Raw genomic sequence first — 17907 nt, 5'->3', positions numbered from 1 at the left:
GTTCAAGCCGTGGCCCTGCAATTCATAACCGCAAGATTTTGGGGTGTTCCGGAGATGCCCCTTTCATGGATGAGAAAACCAAAGCCAGAGCATGGAATGGCATGCACAAAGTTCTCCAAGGCTAGCTGAGATCTGCCTGTGGGCTGGGCAGGGAAGACTGAGGCCCCTCGCCTGGGTCTCGAGCCAGAGGTGGTGACTCTACTAGACAAGGAGGGCAGGGGCGGGTGAGGACCACAAGTATGACTGGTCTGTGGGACACCCAGGATCTCCAGGGTGAGATGATCGTCTCTGGCCCCTCCAGGACCTCCAGGTAAGTGGGACCCCCTGCTCACCTGACACAGGTGAGACAAACACAGGTGGGCACTCTGGCTGCTCACAGAGGGACAGTCCATCCCTGATGTAGGCACTGTCCCTCCAGTCACCCCACAGCCCAATGCCTATTCCTGTAACACACCTGTGACCTCATAACTCTTTGCCCTAAACCCACCCCTTGTCCCCTCTGGGTGGTCCAACCGGTGATAACCTCTATATCACACAAGCCCTACTTATTGGTCAAGCTGGACTGTGCATTCTGGTGACCTCCACGGCCTCATCACCTTCCTCCTGCCACCTGCTCCCTTTCTTATTCCCTGTATGACTCACGTCAGGAGGGCCACATGGCTCGGACACGGGTCCGTTCACCCTTAGTCCACCTGTACTGTTCCCAGCGCAGCCTTTGACCCAGTTACGAAACTCAGTCCCATGTAATCCTCGCTGAGGCTTTTCCAGGTGAGTCTTATAACACCCATTTTACAGATGCAAAAACAAAGGCTCTAAGAGGCAAACCCCTGCAGTTCTCGTGCAGTAGTAGATCTCTTGGCCATCTTCCCAGAGCCATCTGGGCACTGCAACTGATGCACACAGTAGGCCCTCCCCAGAGGTGAAGCAGGCAGCAAGTCTGTGCCACCAGTCAGGCCTCAGGGGTGGTTGGTAAGTTCTGACTCAGCCCGGCCTCTCACCTGGTACCCAGGGGCCACACTGGCTACCTCGCTGGTCCCAGGCTCACCCAGCTCACTCCTGCCTCAGGACCTTTGCATGGTTTGGCCTTCCTCCTCTGACCAATCATCTGAAGTAGTCCCACCCCTATCAAATGACTTCTCATCACACCTAGCTCTTTGGACTCACCCTCTTTGGTCCTTGCCTGTCTCTGCCCTGCCCCCACTCCTGAGCTGTTAAGGAGGCCCTGACAGCAGGGTCCCTCTGGTTAAGCGACTGTGTCTGGATCCCCAAGGCGGGGCATGGTGGGCCACCTGAACCCTATGGGTGCCCAGAGTCCTGCCCAGGGAGTCCCCTCTGTGGATGTGGGGTCTACTGACCCATCTCCTATGCAGCCATGTGACCCTGGGTGGGGCTCTCAGCCTCTTTGACCTCAACCCTCCTCATCTAGGGAGGACAGAAAATTTTCAAAGGACACTGTGAGTGACAAGGTAGGTAGATATATGTGTGAGGGACTATCTCGGGAAGAGGGCTTCCAGAGGACTGTGGTTGCTCCAGAAAGCCAGCCTTTTCATTTAACCAGCTGGGCTGGACACCTTCTAGGATGTTCACACCACCCCCTGCCTTTCTGCGTCCGCTCGTTCAACAGTTCCTGTGTGCCCTCTTCCAGGGAATTTAGCAGCAGACAAACTAGGAAGTTCTCTGCTTTCCTGGGGCTGACATTCTGCAGGGGGAGACAGATTACATGAGACATCAGCGGAGTGCCCCTCTGCCCCAGAGTGTCTGCGGGGACAACCTGACGAAAAGGAGGGGAGGGCTGGAGCCTGGCCGGGGCTGCCCCCGTCAGCAGGGGAGTCGGGACAACGCGTGAGAGCGAAGGCTGGGAGCTGGGGGCAGGTGCCTGCTGGGCCCGGGGTGCGCCTGAGTGCCAGTGGGGAGCAGAGGCTGAACTGGGGGGCCCCATGGGCCATCCTCAGAACTGTGGCTTCTATTCTGAGGGGATTGGAAGTCCCCGCAGGGCTGAACAGAGGAGAGTCTGTTAGGCTGCTGAGCGCAGGGCCCGCCCAAGGAGACCAGCCAGAGGTGCCTGCACAAACTCAGGTGAGCGGGGACCGGGGTGGAGAAGGGAGACCCCCTGACAAAGAGAGGTGGGTGCAGAAGAGAGAGTCACCAACGATAACAGCGGATGCTTGATCCAAGCAACTGGGTAGAGGTGGGGAGAGGGTGGGGATGCGGGCCCAGATGTCCGGCAGGGACACTGACAGGGGCAGGCACGAGGGGACACTGACAGGGGCAGGCAGGGACACTGACAGGGGCAGGCACGAGGGGACACTGACAGGGGCAGGCAGGGACACTGACAGGGGCAGGCACGAGGGTCGGAAGTTCAGAGGAGGGTCTAGGGCAGGGGTCCCCAAACTTTTTATACAGGGGCCAGTTCACTGTCCCTCAGACCGTTGGAGGGCCGCCACATACAGTGCTCCTCTCACTGACCACCAATGAAAGAGGTGCCCCTTCTGGTAGTGTGGCGGGGGCAGATAAATGGCCTCAGGGGGGCACATGCGGCCTGCAGGCTGTAGTTTGGGGGTGCCTGGTCTAGGGGATGTGAATCTGGGACTCAGTGGGAGTGGTCACCAGAGAGACAACACTTAAGGCCACAACACTGGATGAGATTGCCAAGGTCGTGAGCGTAGATGGGGAGGGGAAGGCGCTCTGCCGACGTCGGGGTCCAGGGAGCGGGCAGAGCCAGCCATGGACACCAGGGAGGAGCCAGCAGGGCGGTAGGAGGAGAGCAGGGAGTCTAGGAGGAGCAGGAACCAGGGGTGTCCCAGACTGTCGGGGGTAAAGACACTGGCTTCCTGTCCACAAGCATCACCCACGGGGCTAGCATGGGCTCCACACACAGAGGGTCACTCACCAACACCTTACTTGAAATGCCAGGGTGAGCCGCCAGTCTCTTGTGTGTGACCAGCGGGAGGGGTGCGAGTCCTTGCCCAATGCCATTCGGCGAGATGGGTACGGGACCCCAGGCCCTGGCCCGCGGGGTGCCCCTGTGGCTCCCCCTGCCCGTGGGCTCCACGGGCCTCTGCCCGCTCCAGCTGTGCGCGGCTGCAGACAGGCTAGCCGGCGGCTGCAAACTGGCCTCCTGAGCTAAATCTGGCCTGCTGGCATGTTGTATTTGGCCTGCTAGAACGTTTTAACTTTTTTTTTTTTTTTTTAAAGATATGAGCCAACATTTAAAAATTGGGAGAGTTTACATTTTAAAAGCCGTATTTTTGGCTTCTACTGAAATTTTGGAAGATCTGGCAACTCCTGCCCACATTCCCACATGGAAACGCCTGAGCGGTGGAAAGGGGCCCCCCTCCCGAGGCGGGAGAGGCGCCATCCAACACCTAAGCTTGTCCTACAGATGGGGAGACTGAGGCCCGGAGGGCGGAGGGACTTGTCGGGGTCACTCAGCGGGAAAGGGGCTCACACAGAGCCCAACCGCAGCTCTGTGGACTGCCAGGCCTGCCACCGGGTCCTTGCACTTCCTCCCCGGCTGCTTCAGAGCCCCCTTCCTGCCTCTCCCTTCCTGATCCTCGCCCTGTCCTTCCCATTCTCTTCTTGTGACCCTTCTGTTTGCAGGAACCAGCTGGTGGGAGCCATTCACACTTTAGTATGAATGAGCCTTGGTTCCAGGTCTGTGGACAGGGAGAGCTGGAGTTCCCTCAAAACTTCTGCAGGGGCTTCCTGTTCACTGGACAAGGAAGGGGAGGCCCAGGGTCAGCCATGGTCACTCAGCCAGACGGGGCAGAGACAGGACAGAAATCCCGGGCCCCCCTTGGGTCATGGCTTTCTCCTCGTAAGTGGTGAAACTCCAGGCACTGTCCTCAAGAAAGGGCTTTCGGGTTGATGACTGGAAGCTAGGGGTCCGCCCTGCTTCCCCAGAGTTTCACCCCTGCCCTGGGGACATTGGCTTGTCCAGGCCATGAGGGCAAAAGGCACACAGGAGAGGGACCATTGTCGTCCACATTGCCATCATCACCCCCATGGCTGAACCCTTGCAGCGTACCAGGTGCCCTCACCCTTCGCCCATGACCTCTGACCTCCACCCCGCCATGCAGGAAGGCACAGAGGGCGAGGCGGTCGGCCTGGGTTCTCAGAGCCGGGCGCAGCCCAGCCAGGGCCCTGCAGCTCAGCTCTCTGAGCTTCACTCAGTTCCAGTCTGCAAGACGGGCCTGGTCCTGGTCTCTCTCTAGTTTGTTTCAAGTATTTGCTGAGGCTGGAGCTGAGGGAGCCCACGGCAGGTCCCCACCATGGGATGCAGCCCGGAGGGGGTGCAGGGTGGGGTGGGGGCTGACTCTCTTTCCGAAGAACACTTGAGCTGGATGAGCACAGAGCCCCCTAGGACCCCCCGGCTGCCAGCACACTGCTGGGCCCCGTAGTCCCCACAGCCCTGTGCTGCCTGGCAGCCCCGGGGGCATGTTGAAGGAGCCTTGAGACAGAACCTCCCCGGAGGCCTGGGTGTCATGGTGCTCCCCGGGCGCCCAGGCCTCCCCAAAGTGATGTCTGCAGAGCCCAGAGCAGCCGGGAGGCAGGGGGTCCCAGCCTGCCAGGCCCTTGTGGAGGGGGCAGGGGACACGGTGCTTATGGGGTTCCTGCTGGATGCTTTCCCTGTGACAAGGCAAGGGGAAAATCACACACCCTTACATTTTCTCTGCACTGCCTGGGAAACGGAGGCCCAGAGAGGGTGGGTTACTTATCCAAGGTCACACAGCAGGCAGCAGGTCCTTGAGCTGAGAACTCCCTGGGTGGGTGCACTGAAGCTTGGGAGTTAGAACACTAGTAAATCCTCAGCAAGTATCAGCTATCATTCTCAGCCAGGATTTTGTTTTGAAAACACCCTACCCTACAGGGAAGCCATTCTGGGAGGGGCCTGGCCGAGCTCTCCGCCACCCTGGGCCCCCACAGCCCCCACCTCAGTCCTGTGCTGGCAGAAGTCAGGATGAGGGTACGGAGAGGCAGAGGCAACTCAGCTTGATCATCGACAGCCAATGGGGACACACCCTGGCCCCAGGGGACACGCCTCGGGAGACAGAAGGTCAGTGCCAGGGTGGGGTATGGGCACGGGGGGGGGTGCTGCTTCCTGACGCTGGCAGAGCTCCGTCCCAGGACAGCTGAGGTCTCACTGAGTCTTTCTGCCCATCTGGTTGATGAGGCCGGGCTGTGTGTGTGTGTGGGGGGGGGTGCTGAGGTTCTCAGAGGACCTGCATTGAGATCTGAACACCTCAGTTGGAGGCCAGACTCCCGTGTCACCTGGAGCAAGAGGCCGTTCCCCAGGGCCTAGCTTTCTAACCCCATGACATGGGGGCAGCTGCGAAGGGCGTGGACCGACCTGCCTGCCTGCCAGGATGGGGACGTCCTACCTCACGTGGAGGTGTCTGAGGTGCAGAATTTCAAAGGGAGAACTTGAAATCCTGTGGCAGACCTCAGGGGGCTCTGCTCTGCCACAGGTGGTGAAGTCACTGTCACCGTCACTCACGCACACTCAGCCCGCCCACCTCAGAGCCGGAATGCCACCTGCGAGGTCCTTCCAACTGCAGGGGTCGTAAAGGGGTGTGATGCAGACACCCCAAGGGCCGGGCAGGACTCATGGGGAAGTGGCACAGGGAAGGCCACAGCAGACGTCTGTCCCTGGCCACTTGCTGGGGGTGACCTGAGACTCACCCGGCTGGGAGGCTGCCAGGGGGAGGCAGCTCGGCCTCCGCGCTTGCCACTGCCTGCATGAGGCCCACTGGTCTCCACTGCCTGGCTGGACCCCAGACTGCCTGCAGTCTCAGCTGCCACCTCCGAGGACAGCTGGGGGCTCAGCGCCAGGGTCTTCTCTGGGGCTACAGCTCCTGGGAGTGGCTCCTGGGCCATGCCTGGGCCTCGCTCACCAGGGGAGGGCTCTGGGCTGCGTCCTCTGGGCCCCCGGAAGGCCTCCAGGGTCCCGGGGTCCAGCACTCGCACAGTGACCTCGTCCAGGAACCTAGAAAAAGGCAGTCTGGCCTCCCGTCGTCGGCCGAGGCGGGCCAGCGGGCCAGAGGCAGGCTCGCAGCCGGCGCTCGGGGGCTCTGCGGTGGTGGGCAGGCTGGGTGATGCCCGTGTCTCCTCTCGGTCAGGTCGTGCTGCCCAGCGGGGGTGGGATGTTTGTCCCCCGGGGCTCCCATCTGGGCTGGGGCTTCGAGGGTCCTCACTGCAGGCTCCCTTCCCGGGGGCTTCGGCCCTGGGTTCCACCAGGGAGCCACAGCTACCCTGCCTGGGGCTGCTGGGGTCGGGGCCCTGGGCCTGGCAGCTGGCCCCGGAGAGCATCTTCCTCTGTCAGCCTCTCCAAGTGCCTTGCTGACCCCGCCCGTGTCTCTCTTCTCCCAGGGCTGGGGTCCCTACGCCCTCTGAGGGCACCAGGGCCACCCATCCCTCACTGGGCAGAGTGATCGCCAAACGCCCGCCTGCCCATCGATCCAGAGAGCACGTGGCAGGGGCGCCTCCTGCCCCCTGAATTGATTCTCATTAAACAGGAGCAGGGCTTTGGGGCTTAGAAAGTGCTAGAGAGGACAAGGTCATGTCCTGGGCTCTGCGTTTGCCTGGGGAGGCAGCCTGTACTGAATGAGCCCCTGCTATGTACAGGGAGCGGCCCTGGGCTGGGCCTCACCCCCTCCCTTACTCACAATATTGCCTGATCTCCTCCATCAGGTGCCATGGGGTGCTGCGCTCAGGGCAGGAAGAGGCAGGCAGCACTCAGATGGCTGTGACAACCACCATGACAGAGCCCGAAGGAGGGACCTTAGAGCTACACTGATAGGGCAAAATGGGAGGCTGTGGTGGAGGCTGCTGGTTGCCCACTGTTTTCCCATTCTTCCTTAGTAAAGAACCCTCATTTTATTCTGGGAAGTGAGTCACCTCGCCAAAAAAACTGCATTTCCCAGGCTCCTTTGCAGCCAGGGTCAGCCAATGAGATAGAAACAGAATTTGTGGGGTGTGACTTCTGGGAGAAACTCTGTAACAGGGATCAGACAGCTTGCTTGTAACCTTTTTTTGCGCCCACTCCCCACCCTCCTGCTTCTGATCTGGAATGTGGAAGCGATGGCTGGACCTGTTATAGCTATATGGCACCATGAGGCAAGCTTGTGGCAGAAGCCATAGGTGAAAAATGGAGGAGCAGAAACACAAAAGGAACCTGGGTTCCTCATGACCACTGAGTCAACACAGCAGTCCTACACTGTAGCCACTGCCTGGGGCGTTTCTTTACCTTGAGAATGCTCACTCCTCTCTTGTTTAAGCCGCGGTTACTTCCAGTCTCTGTTACAAAGCAGCCGCGTGCAATTCCTCAGGAATACACTGGGGATGAGGCCAGGAACAGCGGTTGATAGTGCTATGAAGCAAAAGCCTTTGGTACAGGGGGGCCCAGGGCGTTACATCAGGAAGATGAACTCAGAGAGGGGCCAGAGCCCGGCCTGGGCTCTCCTTCCTTCGTGGAAGGGAGACATGCCTGTCCCTAGTATCCTGGGAAGCCAGGGGTCCAGGCAGGATTCCTTCCTGGGGTTCAGCTGTGTGAGCCAAAGGAAGGCGTGCTGGGGCGGGGGGGGGGCAGCCCGAGGCTGTGGTGCTGCTTGAAGCATGACCTAGGCCTTGGCATTGCCTGCTCATGGCAGTGCCCTGCTCCCGCCCACTTGGCAGTACCTAGATACCTTACATGAAGTGCTAGGGACCCCTTCTTGGCTGGGATCAGCTGCAGTCCTCTCTGGATGACCCAGAGCACCCCTGACTGAATGAAGAACTCCGTGAACTCAGCTGCCGGAACAGGACCGGAGCCACTGGACCTCTCCCTCTCCCGTGCCCCCACCCTAACTCCCAGGGTCCTTGCATCTCAGCTCCTCTCAGACCTCACTACCTCCTCCATCCCCACTGTCACCATGCTGATCTTGGCTTCCACCATGTCTCACCAGGACATCTGCAATCACCCTTCCCTGGGGCCCCTGACCCTATACTGATTCAGTTTGGCTCATCCCACAAACTTACTAGTGTGAACTTTTAAAATCACAAACCAGACAACCAGACAATGTCACACTTGTATATGCCCGGCAAGGCTCTGATGACCCAGCGTCTTCTGTCTCTGCTACTGATCACCCCCCCTGGAAACGAACAGTGCGGAGCTCTGTCTGGTTGCAAGGCCTTCGCCCTTACTGGTCCCTCTGGCTCCCTCTACGCTTGCTCTTCACCTCCTCATCTAACCCCTAGGACCCCAGATCAATAGCATGTCCCCTTCCACTCCCCGTATTAGAGCAGAGACCCCTGCAACAGCCTCTGAGAGCCTTTGTTCTCCTACCACAGCCCCCAACTGTAATTACGACGCTTGTGACCATTTGTTTATTATCTGTGTCCACTCTGTTCCAGCCCCCTGCATAGGGCCAGGCACCTAGTAGGTGCTCAGTAAGCGCTTCTTGAATGAAAGCACAAGCAAATGCCTCACAGGCTCAGGGGGTCAGTTCCCAAGCCTTCCCAGCCGGGTGTGGGACTCCTCCTTTGGGCTGGGCACAGGGAAGAGAACACGGGAAGGACCCCAGTCTCTTGGGAGGCCACAGCGTCCATCCCACTTCTGCAGTCCCCCAGTGACCGTCCCTTTACCCCTGGACAACCCCCTCCACAGCAGCAGACATCTGGTCCTTGCTCCATCAGCCACGGGAACAGGATTTGCAGACAGGCAGACCCAAGGTCAAATACCCCTCCAGCACCCCCACAGGACCTCGGGCAAGTCATGGCCCTCCTCAATGTCATACAGGGACAGAGCCATCCCCAGCCCACAGGCAGCAGTGCTGGGAAATGGAAGAAGAGGGCACATGTTGGGCACCTTCAGCACAGAGCCTGGCACCCAGTAGGACCTCAGGACTCCTTAGCAAAGGACTCTGATGTGTCCATTCCCTAGAATGTGTGGTCACAGGAGTGTACTGGGGCCTTGGCCAGACAGTTCTCTGAGCCTCTTCCAGAGTTGCCGGCTGCATCAGACAAGTTCCGTTGTCATAACAACCTACTGGCTCTCCGCCGCCTGGGCCAGAGGCCCTGGAGGATGCTGTCGGCTGCCGCGCTTGCAGCCTGGGCCTGCTCCCCTCTCGCAGCCGGGGCTGCCTCGCTTGGCCTGGCAGCCCTGCCTCTTGACTCACCTGTTCCAGCCCCTTCCTGAGCCCTACTGTGTGCCCTGGTGCATGCTGGGCGTGCGCCCGCAACCTCACCCGCATTCTCACCCAGCCCTGTGAGGTGGGGCAGCCGTAAACTCTGCTTGTGCTGAAAGGGAGCAGTTCTCAGGGAGGTGACGTGACTCTCCCGAGGTCACATGGCTCAGATGCAGCAGACCCGGGCTGGGAACCCCAGAGGGCATGCGCTCGCACCCTGTTTCCTCCCCAGGGCCCCCTCAGCCCTCCACCGCCACCTGCCCTGCCGCTGCTCCCCCTCCTGTGTCCCCGTGGGGGGGATGAGGTCTGAAAAGGGGGGCAACACTGCCATTGCCTCCCAGGGCTGGAATGGGAAGACCTGGCGACCGGCGCTGGCAGACCCTGCAGGGTGGGCATGCCAAGCACCCACCAAGAACTCTGAGCTCCACCTCCTTTAACTCTCCTAAGCTCAGTCCCTAAGCCAGGAGCTGCGGCCCGGTTCACAGAGCAGGACAAGGGCTCTGAGGGTTCCTGGCAAACCCTGCGTCATGCTATGTGCTGCGCAGACACGCAGCGGGCGCGGGCACCCTCCCTGTCTCCCGCATGCCCGTGCGGGAATTCCTACTACCATCCCCCTGCTACCGACTTGGACAGGGAGCGTCTGAAATCCTCACACTGGCTCACTTAACCACCCTGCCTTCCTGCTTCCGGATATTTCCATGCTGCCTGAGACCCCTCAAGGGCGGCCGCAGGTCTTCCCTGTCTCAAGCGCCCAGCATCCATGCCTATGCTACGTGTGTGGTCCAGACCTTCGAGGAAGTCCCCCCAGACAAGGGGGTCCCTGTGGGATTCCCCGCTGATTGCCTGTCTTTACGAGAGTCTGCATAGCTCTCACATTGTCCCCTGAGCACGCCTTCCAGCGACAGGTACGTGGAGAGACCTAACGCCTCCCTTGGCCCCAGCCCCACGGCCTCCCTGCTCTACTATCACGGACGTCAGCATTCAGGGAACAAAGATGTCCCGCTCTCCCGACCACCATCCATCACCGTAACCACCCATCCATCAGCAAGAACCCATCACGCTTTGCTGCGTCCTTCCCCGCCTGTCCCTGCCATCCGTGGACACGAGCTCACCATCTACCCGTCCTGTCACTCCTGAACCATCCACCCGCCAGTCATCCATGTAGCCCCCCTGTTCCTGGCATCCTGCATCTATGCTTCCATCTGTCTGTCCACAGATGCACCCACCCATCAGCATGTGCCCACTCGCGGCCTGGTCCACCCTGCCATGCCTATATCTATGCCGTCGCGAACAAGCGAGACCTTCCCCGAATGGCACAGTGATATGAGAGACAGGGCTGCCTCAGGACCCTGGCTGTTCTTGATTCTGCAAAAGTGGTACGACCCATGTGAGGGTGCCCTGAAACTGTAGATTCTGGTAGTAACCCGAGCCTCTCTGACTGGTGTCAGGCCAGGAGGAGACGGGGGGAGCTGTCCTTCCGTCCCCAGCACACCTGGGGCTGATCCGAGGCACCCATTTTGTTGAGGGGTGGGGAGGAGAGGCCTTGCCAGTCCGCCACAACAGATTGTTCTTGATGAGATGGAGGGGAGGGGCTGTCAGTGATGTATCCTGGGCAGAGGACTGCACAGGTAGCCAGAGGGGAAAATGTCCCTGAAACGGACTCACTCATTGTCTCCCCTTGACGAGAGAAGAAGTGGATGTCCCTAGAATTCAGAGTAGGGGTCCAAACTCAAAGACCTCAGAGGCCAGGCAGACCGATGTTTGAAGCAGATTGGGAGGTCTGCGGGGGGCCGCAGAGGGACTGCTCCTCTAAAAAGCTTGTCACTGCTCAGTCTCAGCCATTTGCTTACCATGGGATGATGCGAGCCCAGCGTTACCAGTTTAAAAAAAATTTTTTTTTCTAAAGATCTAGGTTTTCCTATGAAATCCTATGCATTTACTCCTCCCGTCTCCATCCACCCACCCATCTGTTTCTATATCCCTCGTTTCATTATTCAAGTCCCCTTCATCCACCTGAGCCCCACACCTTGACTATATCCATTTAGCCTCCATCCATTTTTCATGCCTGTATCCATCCATCCTCTGGCCCCTACTCCTGCTTCCATCCGCCCCTTTATCCATCCATCTGTTGACATCTCTCCATCCATTTTGGATCCTCCTATCCATTCATCTATCCGTTTTGCCATATGCATAACAAATCCATCCATCCATCCGTCAACCCACCAATGTATCCCTTGTGGGTATCTTCTTCTATTCATCCTATTCATCCAGTCCTGAATCTTTATCCGTTCCTCCATCCGTCCTCCCATCCAACCCTATCTACCTTGCTTGCCCCTGACATCCATCAATCTCTCCTCCTGTTCATCTGCTCCTCTAGTTGTCTATCTAGCCTGACCTGTCCTGCTGCAAGCCTCCACTATTGTCCAACCATCCCCCACCCACCACTGTTCCCTTCAGTCTGCCCTGGAGTCCCACACACACTGCCCGCAGTGCACCTGGAATTTCCATGTTTGTCTTCCCCAGGAAGGGCCCAGGCTGGGCCCATCTCCACCCTGACTTGGTTCAGGAGTTGCTAATTGCACAAAGGACTGGGGTCCCCTGGCCTGGATCAGAGCTGAGCTCTACCTAGCTGGCCCCCATCCCAGGGAGCCCCCAGGGGCTGTCGCACTGGCCTCTAGACTCATGGCCCGCTGGGGTTGTGGCCACTGCTGGGTCTCCTTCCCGGCTGGAGGGCAGGAAAAGCCAGGAACACCTGCCACACTGCTGTAAAGTCTGTGTCTCCCAATAGACTGATGGACTGTGAGCTCTTGAAGGGCGAGGACTGTGTCATATTCACCAAAGTGGGTGCCTGGTGAGAACATGCTGGCTCATGTGGCATTCATTTGCTGGCCTGCGCGTCCACCTCGGCTCTGGTCAGCCACCCCGGCTCTGGTCAGCCACCGCGGCTCTGGTCAGCCACCTCGGCTCTGGTCAGCCACCGCAGCTCTGGTCAGCCACCTCGGCTCTGGTCAGCCACCGCAGCTCTGGTCAGCCACCTCGGCTCTGGCCAGCCACCTCGGCTCTGGTCAGCCACTGCAGCTCTGGTCAGCCACCTCGGCTCTGGTCAGCCACCTCGGCTCTGGTCAGCCACCGCAGCTCTGGTCAGCCACCTCGGCTCTGGTCAGCCACCGCGGCTCTGGTCAGCCACCTCGGCTCTGGTCAGCCACCTTGGCTCTGGTCAGCCACCCCGGCTCTGGTCAGCCACCGCGGCTCTGGTCAGCCACCGCGGCTCTGGTCAGCCACCTCGGCTCTGGTCAGCCACCGCGGCTCTGGTCAGCCACCTCGGCTCTGGTCAGCCACCTCGGCTCTGGTCAGCCACCGTGGCTCTGGTCAGCCACCTCGGCTCTGGTCAGCCACCGCGGCTCTGGTCAGCCACCTCGGCTCTGGTCAGCCACCGCAGCTCTGGTCAGCCACCTCGGCTCTGGCCAGCCACCTCGGCTCTGGTCAGCCACCCCGGCTCTGGTCAGCCACCTCGGCTCTGGTCAGCCACCTCGGCTCTGGTCAGCCACCGCAGCAGACCTGCAGTGCTCCTCTCGGGCCACGGAACTCACTTCTTTGACTGTGAGGGGTGTTGAGCCCTGGACACTGAGCCCAGAGAGGGGTGGGGCCTTGCTCAAGGTCACACAGGGAATCAACGGCAGAGGAGGGAGCAGAGTCCAAGACTCCAGACTCCTGCCAGGCTTCTCCACCAGGCTGGAGACCAGCTCTGGGGCAGGAGGAGTCCGGGGGCAATTCTAGGCCAACACAACGAGCCTCGGGGTTTTGTCCCTGGGGACCTTCACGATTTGAGGGGAGAAGTCACCTCTCCTCAGCCCCTGGCTATGCCCTTGACCCAGTGGTGGGATTCAAATAATTTAACAACCAGTTCTCTGTCCTAATGACCGTTTTAAGTATTAAAAAAAAGATATACTAAAAGGTAGTTTATTATTTCATGCATTTAATAATTAAGAATAAAAGAGGTACAAAAAAAAGAATAAAAGAGGTACAAAATACTAGATTATGTTTTAAGAGTTTAAAAATATTAATGAAAAAATATGAAAATAAGATATCTGACCAAAAAAAAGCCCCAAAAAACAAACCACACAATAAAACCGTTATTTAAGATATTTCCATATTACTTCTTGATTGGAGTCCTCACTCGCAATTTTTTTCCACCTCTGGACGGAATAAACATGACTACAGGTGCTTAGAATACACTGTTGTGCAGATGAACGTTAAAAAACAGTAAGGAATGTCAGTTTGTGATTTCCACATGGGGTGGCTGCCCAGGCGCCCACCTGAGAGAGAACCCTGATCACAGGTGCCATTTTAACAGCCGGTTCGCCAAACTCAACAAAAATTTAGGTATCGATTCTGCTGAACCGGTGTGAACCGGCTAAGTCCCACCACTGCCTCGACCTCCACTCTCCAGCAGGAGGGAGCATCTTCTGATCCCTGCACCCTTCCCTGCGTCCCCAGGCCCTGGCCTGTGCTGGCCTCAGACACTCTTCCAGCCTCACCTGGTCAGCTCCTCAGTCCCTGGGCCTCATGGAGCCTCCTGGGACTCGGGAAAAAAAATATAAGGACTGTCTCCAAACAAGCCATGGATTCACTGACTGCTCCCATTCATCCATCCATCACTCATTCATTCACTCATTCTTCATGTCATTAGGGCCCACAGGAGAAGAGGAACTATTTCCAAGTGGTGCCATGGAGATGATGTGTGAAAATGCTTATACTAGACCAGGCACATAGTAGGTGCTCAGTAAATGGCAGTTCTTATGGGCCAGACCCTGTGCCCAAGAGTCTTTGAGAGTGGACGGGATCCTATTCCAGACTGCTCTGATTCACTTTGCCTCCCTGACCTGGGAATGACCCGCTCCCCACACCAGCCCCTCCCATGTGGCTGCGGCTCCAGCCAGCCCTGCCCCTTCCATTCTGAGTTTCAGGTGCGAACAGCTTCAGGTGCTGGCGGTAAGAGGAACACAGGGCGCAGGAATCTATATACACGAGACAATAGCTTAGGGAGGGTCCTCCCAGCAGCCCGCCACCCTCGCGCAAGCTCACGTGCTGTGCTATGCAGCCGAGAAGTCGCATCTGCAACGCAACTCCCTTTTCTGTGCCACCCTGATTATAGTGAGAGTCGGGAAAATGAAGGGTTTTCGGGAGGCTGCCAGGGCCGCGCTGCCGCCTCCCCGCCCTGCGCCTCACGGATGCCAGGCGGAGCTGCTTCCATCAGCCACTCGCCCCAGCCGGCAGTGCCACACACGGACTGGCACAAGTTACACACCGCAGTTTAGAAGGCACTTTCTCCCACAGACCTCGCTGGCCCTCGAAGTGGAAAGGGTTTCTGCGAGCTACGGGGTTGGTGGGGCCCCCAGGAAGAGAAAGGACCTGTCCATGGTCCTCGGAGGTATAGACATTGAGGCCCAGCGAGGAGCCAAACCTATGGAGACCCCGCCTGCTCTGCAGCCCAGGCCTTGACCCTTGGTCTGCAGCCAGGCCCACCTTGGCCATTCAGGGCTCCACATTTGCAGCTGCTCCTCATTAAGTCACCCCCCACCCCCACTCATTCTCGGGTGCCTACTCTACTCTTAACCTGCTGGCTCAGGAGACTCTGGGATGTCACCACGCTGGTCCTGCCCCAAAGGAAACACCCTGGTGATGGGGTGGGGCCCGGACGAGGAAGGAAATACCTCTAAACCAGGCAGGAAGCGGAAACGCTAGGGCAGAAATTCACATCCAACATGCTGGGGTTCGGGGAGGGTGAGCACATCAGCTGCGAGGCCCTGGGCGAGCCCTAGCTGCCCTGAGCCTCAGTTTCCTTTCTTGTAACTGCAGAGATTGCTATGGTACCCGCCTTGCAGGTGCTGTGTGAGGAAGGGGTCTGGGGCTGCAAACGCTGAACCAGCCCTGGCCCAGCCTCCTTTCGGCTCCTCAACCTTTTTCGGGCTGGTGGCCTCGCAGAGCCAGGTCTGGCCCTGCTCCTTCAAGGGCAGGGTTGGAGGAGGCCTGCCTGCCCCCTGGCTACCTGTCCCCGCAACCGCGGCGGCTCCCAGATGCTCAGGCCTCATCCTGGCCTCCAGTCCTACCTTCCCTCCCTCCGCAAGGGCGCGCGTGGGGGGGGGATAAGGACCCCACCAATGGGACCCAGGAGCCGGCCCCGCCGCTCCGGGGGGTAGGACAGCGCGCCGAGGCGAGCCCCGGCCCCGCCCCTGGAGTGCCAGGCTTCCCCGAGCGCCCGGGCCGCTCCTCCCCGCCACTGGAGCATGCCTGGCGGGGCCCTAGCGCTCGGGCACAGGAGGGGGCGCCTCGCGGAGGGGCGGAGAGGCTGGACAGCGGCCCCCTCGCCAGAGGTGGGGGGTGTGGGCCCGGCCGCTCGGTGGCTGTGCAGAGACCGCCCCGCGGCGTGGGTAGCCCCGCCCCGCCAACGCGCGGTGCCGGCGCCGCGCCCTCCCGGCTCGCAGGTACTCACCGCCCGGCGGAGCCGGCCCGGCCGCCGGCCGCCCGTCCACATGGCCCCGGGGCCGCCGCTGCTCGCCGCCGCCGCCGCTGCCAACGCCGCCCCCGGCCCGCGCCCTGCCCACCGAGGCCGAGCTCGCCTGGAGCCGGCGCGGCCGGGGCTCCCCCACCCCGCCCCGCTTCCCGCAGGGAGCGCCCGCCCCCCGCCCCCAGCCCGGCTTCCCGCCAGCCCCGGCCCCGCGCAGCCGCGGCTGATTCCGCGGCTCCTCCCGCCGCGTCCAACCGGGCCACACTCGGGGGGCGCGGGGCCGGACCAGGGCGTGGGGTGCCACGTGGGTCCTGGTGCTAGGAGGGAATGGCGGCTGGGCAGGGAATGAATGAACTGTGTGCGCGTGAATGGCACAGTGCATGAATGAATGAGTGCAGTGCGTGCCTGCGGGAGGAACGAATGAATGAGGAATGAATGCATGAGGGGCACCTTGAACGAAACAGTCAATGGGCCCTTCTTCGAGTCTAAGGTCCTCAGTACTGACCTGTCCAATTCATTCATTCATTCATTCATTCATTCATTCATTCATTCCCGAAACATTTATTGGACACCCTGCTCTAGATCCTGGAGATACAGCAGCGCATAAAGCCAAGTCCCTGACCTCCAGAGCTCACATATTAATTACAGAGGTAGAAACTATGGGTCCGAAGGGCTTGACCTGGCCAAACGACCCCTCTCCAGGCTTTTGCTCTGTCCCGCCCCCGGTCTGTGGCTACCTCCATCAGCACAGGTGCCTGACCTGCCTTCCTTCTATCCCTGACCCAGCTCACCTGGACCAGGGTGGCCAGGTGACGAGAGAGTCTTCCTTCCTTTCAGAGACGCCCAGAAAGGAGAGGTGTCCTCCGGAGTCTCAGTGTTGTTCCAGAAAGCTCCAGCTGGGTCACCCCTGTCCTGCCCTCCGCAGAGCCCTGTGGATTGGTGCAGGGTGAGCCATGCCCTTTCCTCCCAGAAGCAGTGGACAGGGTGATTCTGGTGGCCCAGGCCAGGCCAGAGCCTCCTCACGAACCAGCCTTAGTTCCTAGAGCATCACAGCTCCCTGGGGACGGCTGGGCCCACGAGCAGCCAGCATAGGAACCCGGGAGAGAGGACAGAGGGGGCCAGAGAGGACCTTGTGCATTGGGAAGAGAGGTCACCAAGAGCAAGCACTTGACTCCTGTCCTCCCTCAGACCTAGTGGCTTGCAGTTCATATGTGTTTATGTCACTTCCAAACACTTGGCAGATTTAAAAGATGCTGCCAAATGAATGCTTTATATATTTAAATATTTTTTATTGTGGTAAAAGATCCGTTACACAAAACTGACCGTTTTAAGTGTACAGTCCAGTGTTAAATACGTTCCCTGTTGGGCCGCCGCCGCCGCTGCCCATCTGACATTTTCTGTGCTGTGTCTTTGCAGTTTCTACTCGCTCTCGTTTAATTAGGGGAGTAGGTGGCTGCATTCAAGCGCAGGACAGTGCTGAGGAAAGGCGACGAGAGCGAAGGAGGTGAGAAAACCAATAAAGAGGAGACAGGAAAAGAGTCAGCGGCCGACTGGAGCCCTTTGGCGTCAGGCAAAATCCTCTTCTCCTCCTCCTTGGGCCCCAGAGACACTATGGGGTAACACGTAGAAAAGGGGTGCAGGGAGGCTTCCAAGTTCCTCGGGGGCAAGGCCAACGCCGGAGGACACCCTCTGTCTCCAGACGCAGGGGGCCACCTGCAGTTAGGATGATCGAGAGGCGGTAGCTCAGGGCTCGCGCTGCACATCCGTCTCCCAGGACCCTGCTGGGCTCCCCGTGGGGCTGGTCTCCGCTTGGTGCCTTGGCTTCCCCGGACTCCGACCTCTGCTCCTGCCCTGACAAGTTCTGGTGCTGCTGGACCACGTGGAGGGCGGGAGGCAGCCCAGAGAGGCAGCGGGCGTCTGGGAGGGTCCAGCCTGCCGACCGCCCGCCTGCGGGGCCTCACGTCCCTGCCCGCCCCAGGGCCGAAGGGGACAAGAGGAACGGCGGGAGGTGGACGGAGTGTGCACGTGGGGCTCTGCCCACACTTCCTCCCCAGACACTGGTCCTGCTCAGATGGTGCCAGAATGTTTGCCATCCACCCGGGCTCTGCTGCTGCCAACGCTGCAGATGGCTGGGGAGGCGGAGGAGGGGCAGGGTGGTGGGGGCGGCCCACGCCTCAGCTCAGGCACCTTGCACATTGGAGCTTGGGCCTGCCTAGGAAGGGCCCGGGAGAGCCC

The 17907-nt window shown here is 59.6% G+C and overlaps 1 protein-coding gene across 2 annotated transcripts in view; it reads right to left on the bottom strand.

Annotated features, from left to right (window-relative positions):
* Positions 1–15708, bottom strand: part of BEGAIN (brain enriched guanylate kinase associated) — a 50312-nt gene extending 34604 nt beyond the window's left edge. Inside the window, exon 1 of one of the 2 annotated variants that reach the window (XM_066273851.1) lies at positions 15658–15708. In XM_066273851.1, coding sequence (XP_066129948.1) covers positions 15658–15699 — 42 coding nt within the window. In that variant the 5' untranslated portion in view covers positions 15700–15708. Of the gene's footprint in view, positions 1–5682; positions 5824–15657 lie in introns of those variants that run through there. The other variant, XM_066273850.1, reaches the window with a different exon arrangement.
* Between the last annotated feature and the right edge of the window lie 2199 nt (positions 15709–17907).

The sequence above is a fragment of the Saccopteryx bilineata genome, chromosome 4, assembly GCF_036850765.1.
Source record: "Saccopteryx bilineata isolate mSacBil1 chromosome 4, mSacBil1_pri_phased_curated, whole genome shotgun sequence".
Taxonomy (NCBI): Eukaryota; Metazoa; Chordata; class Mammalia; order Chiroptera; family Emballonuridae; genus Saccopteryx; species Saccopteryx bilineata.
The sequence above is the reverse complement of the archived record's forward strand: the minus strand, read 5'-3'. Positions and strand labels throughout refer to the sequence as shown.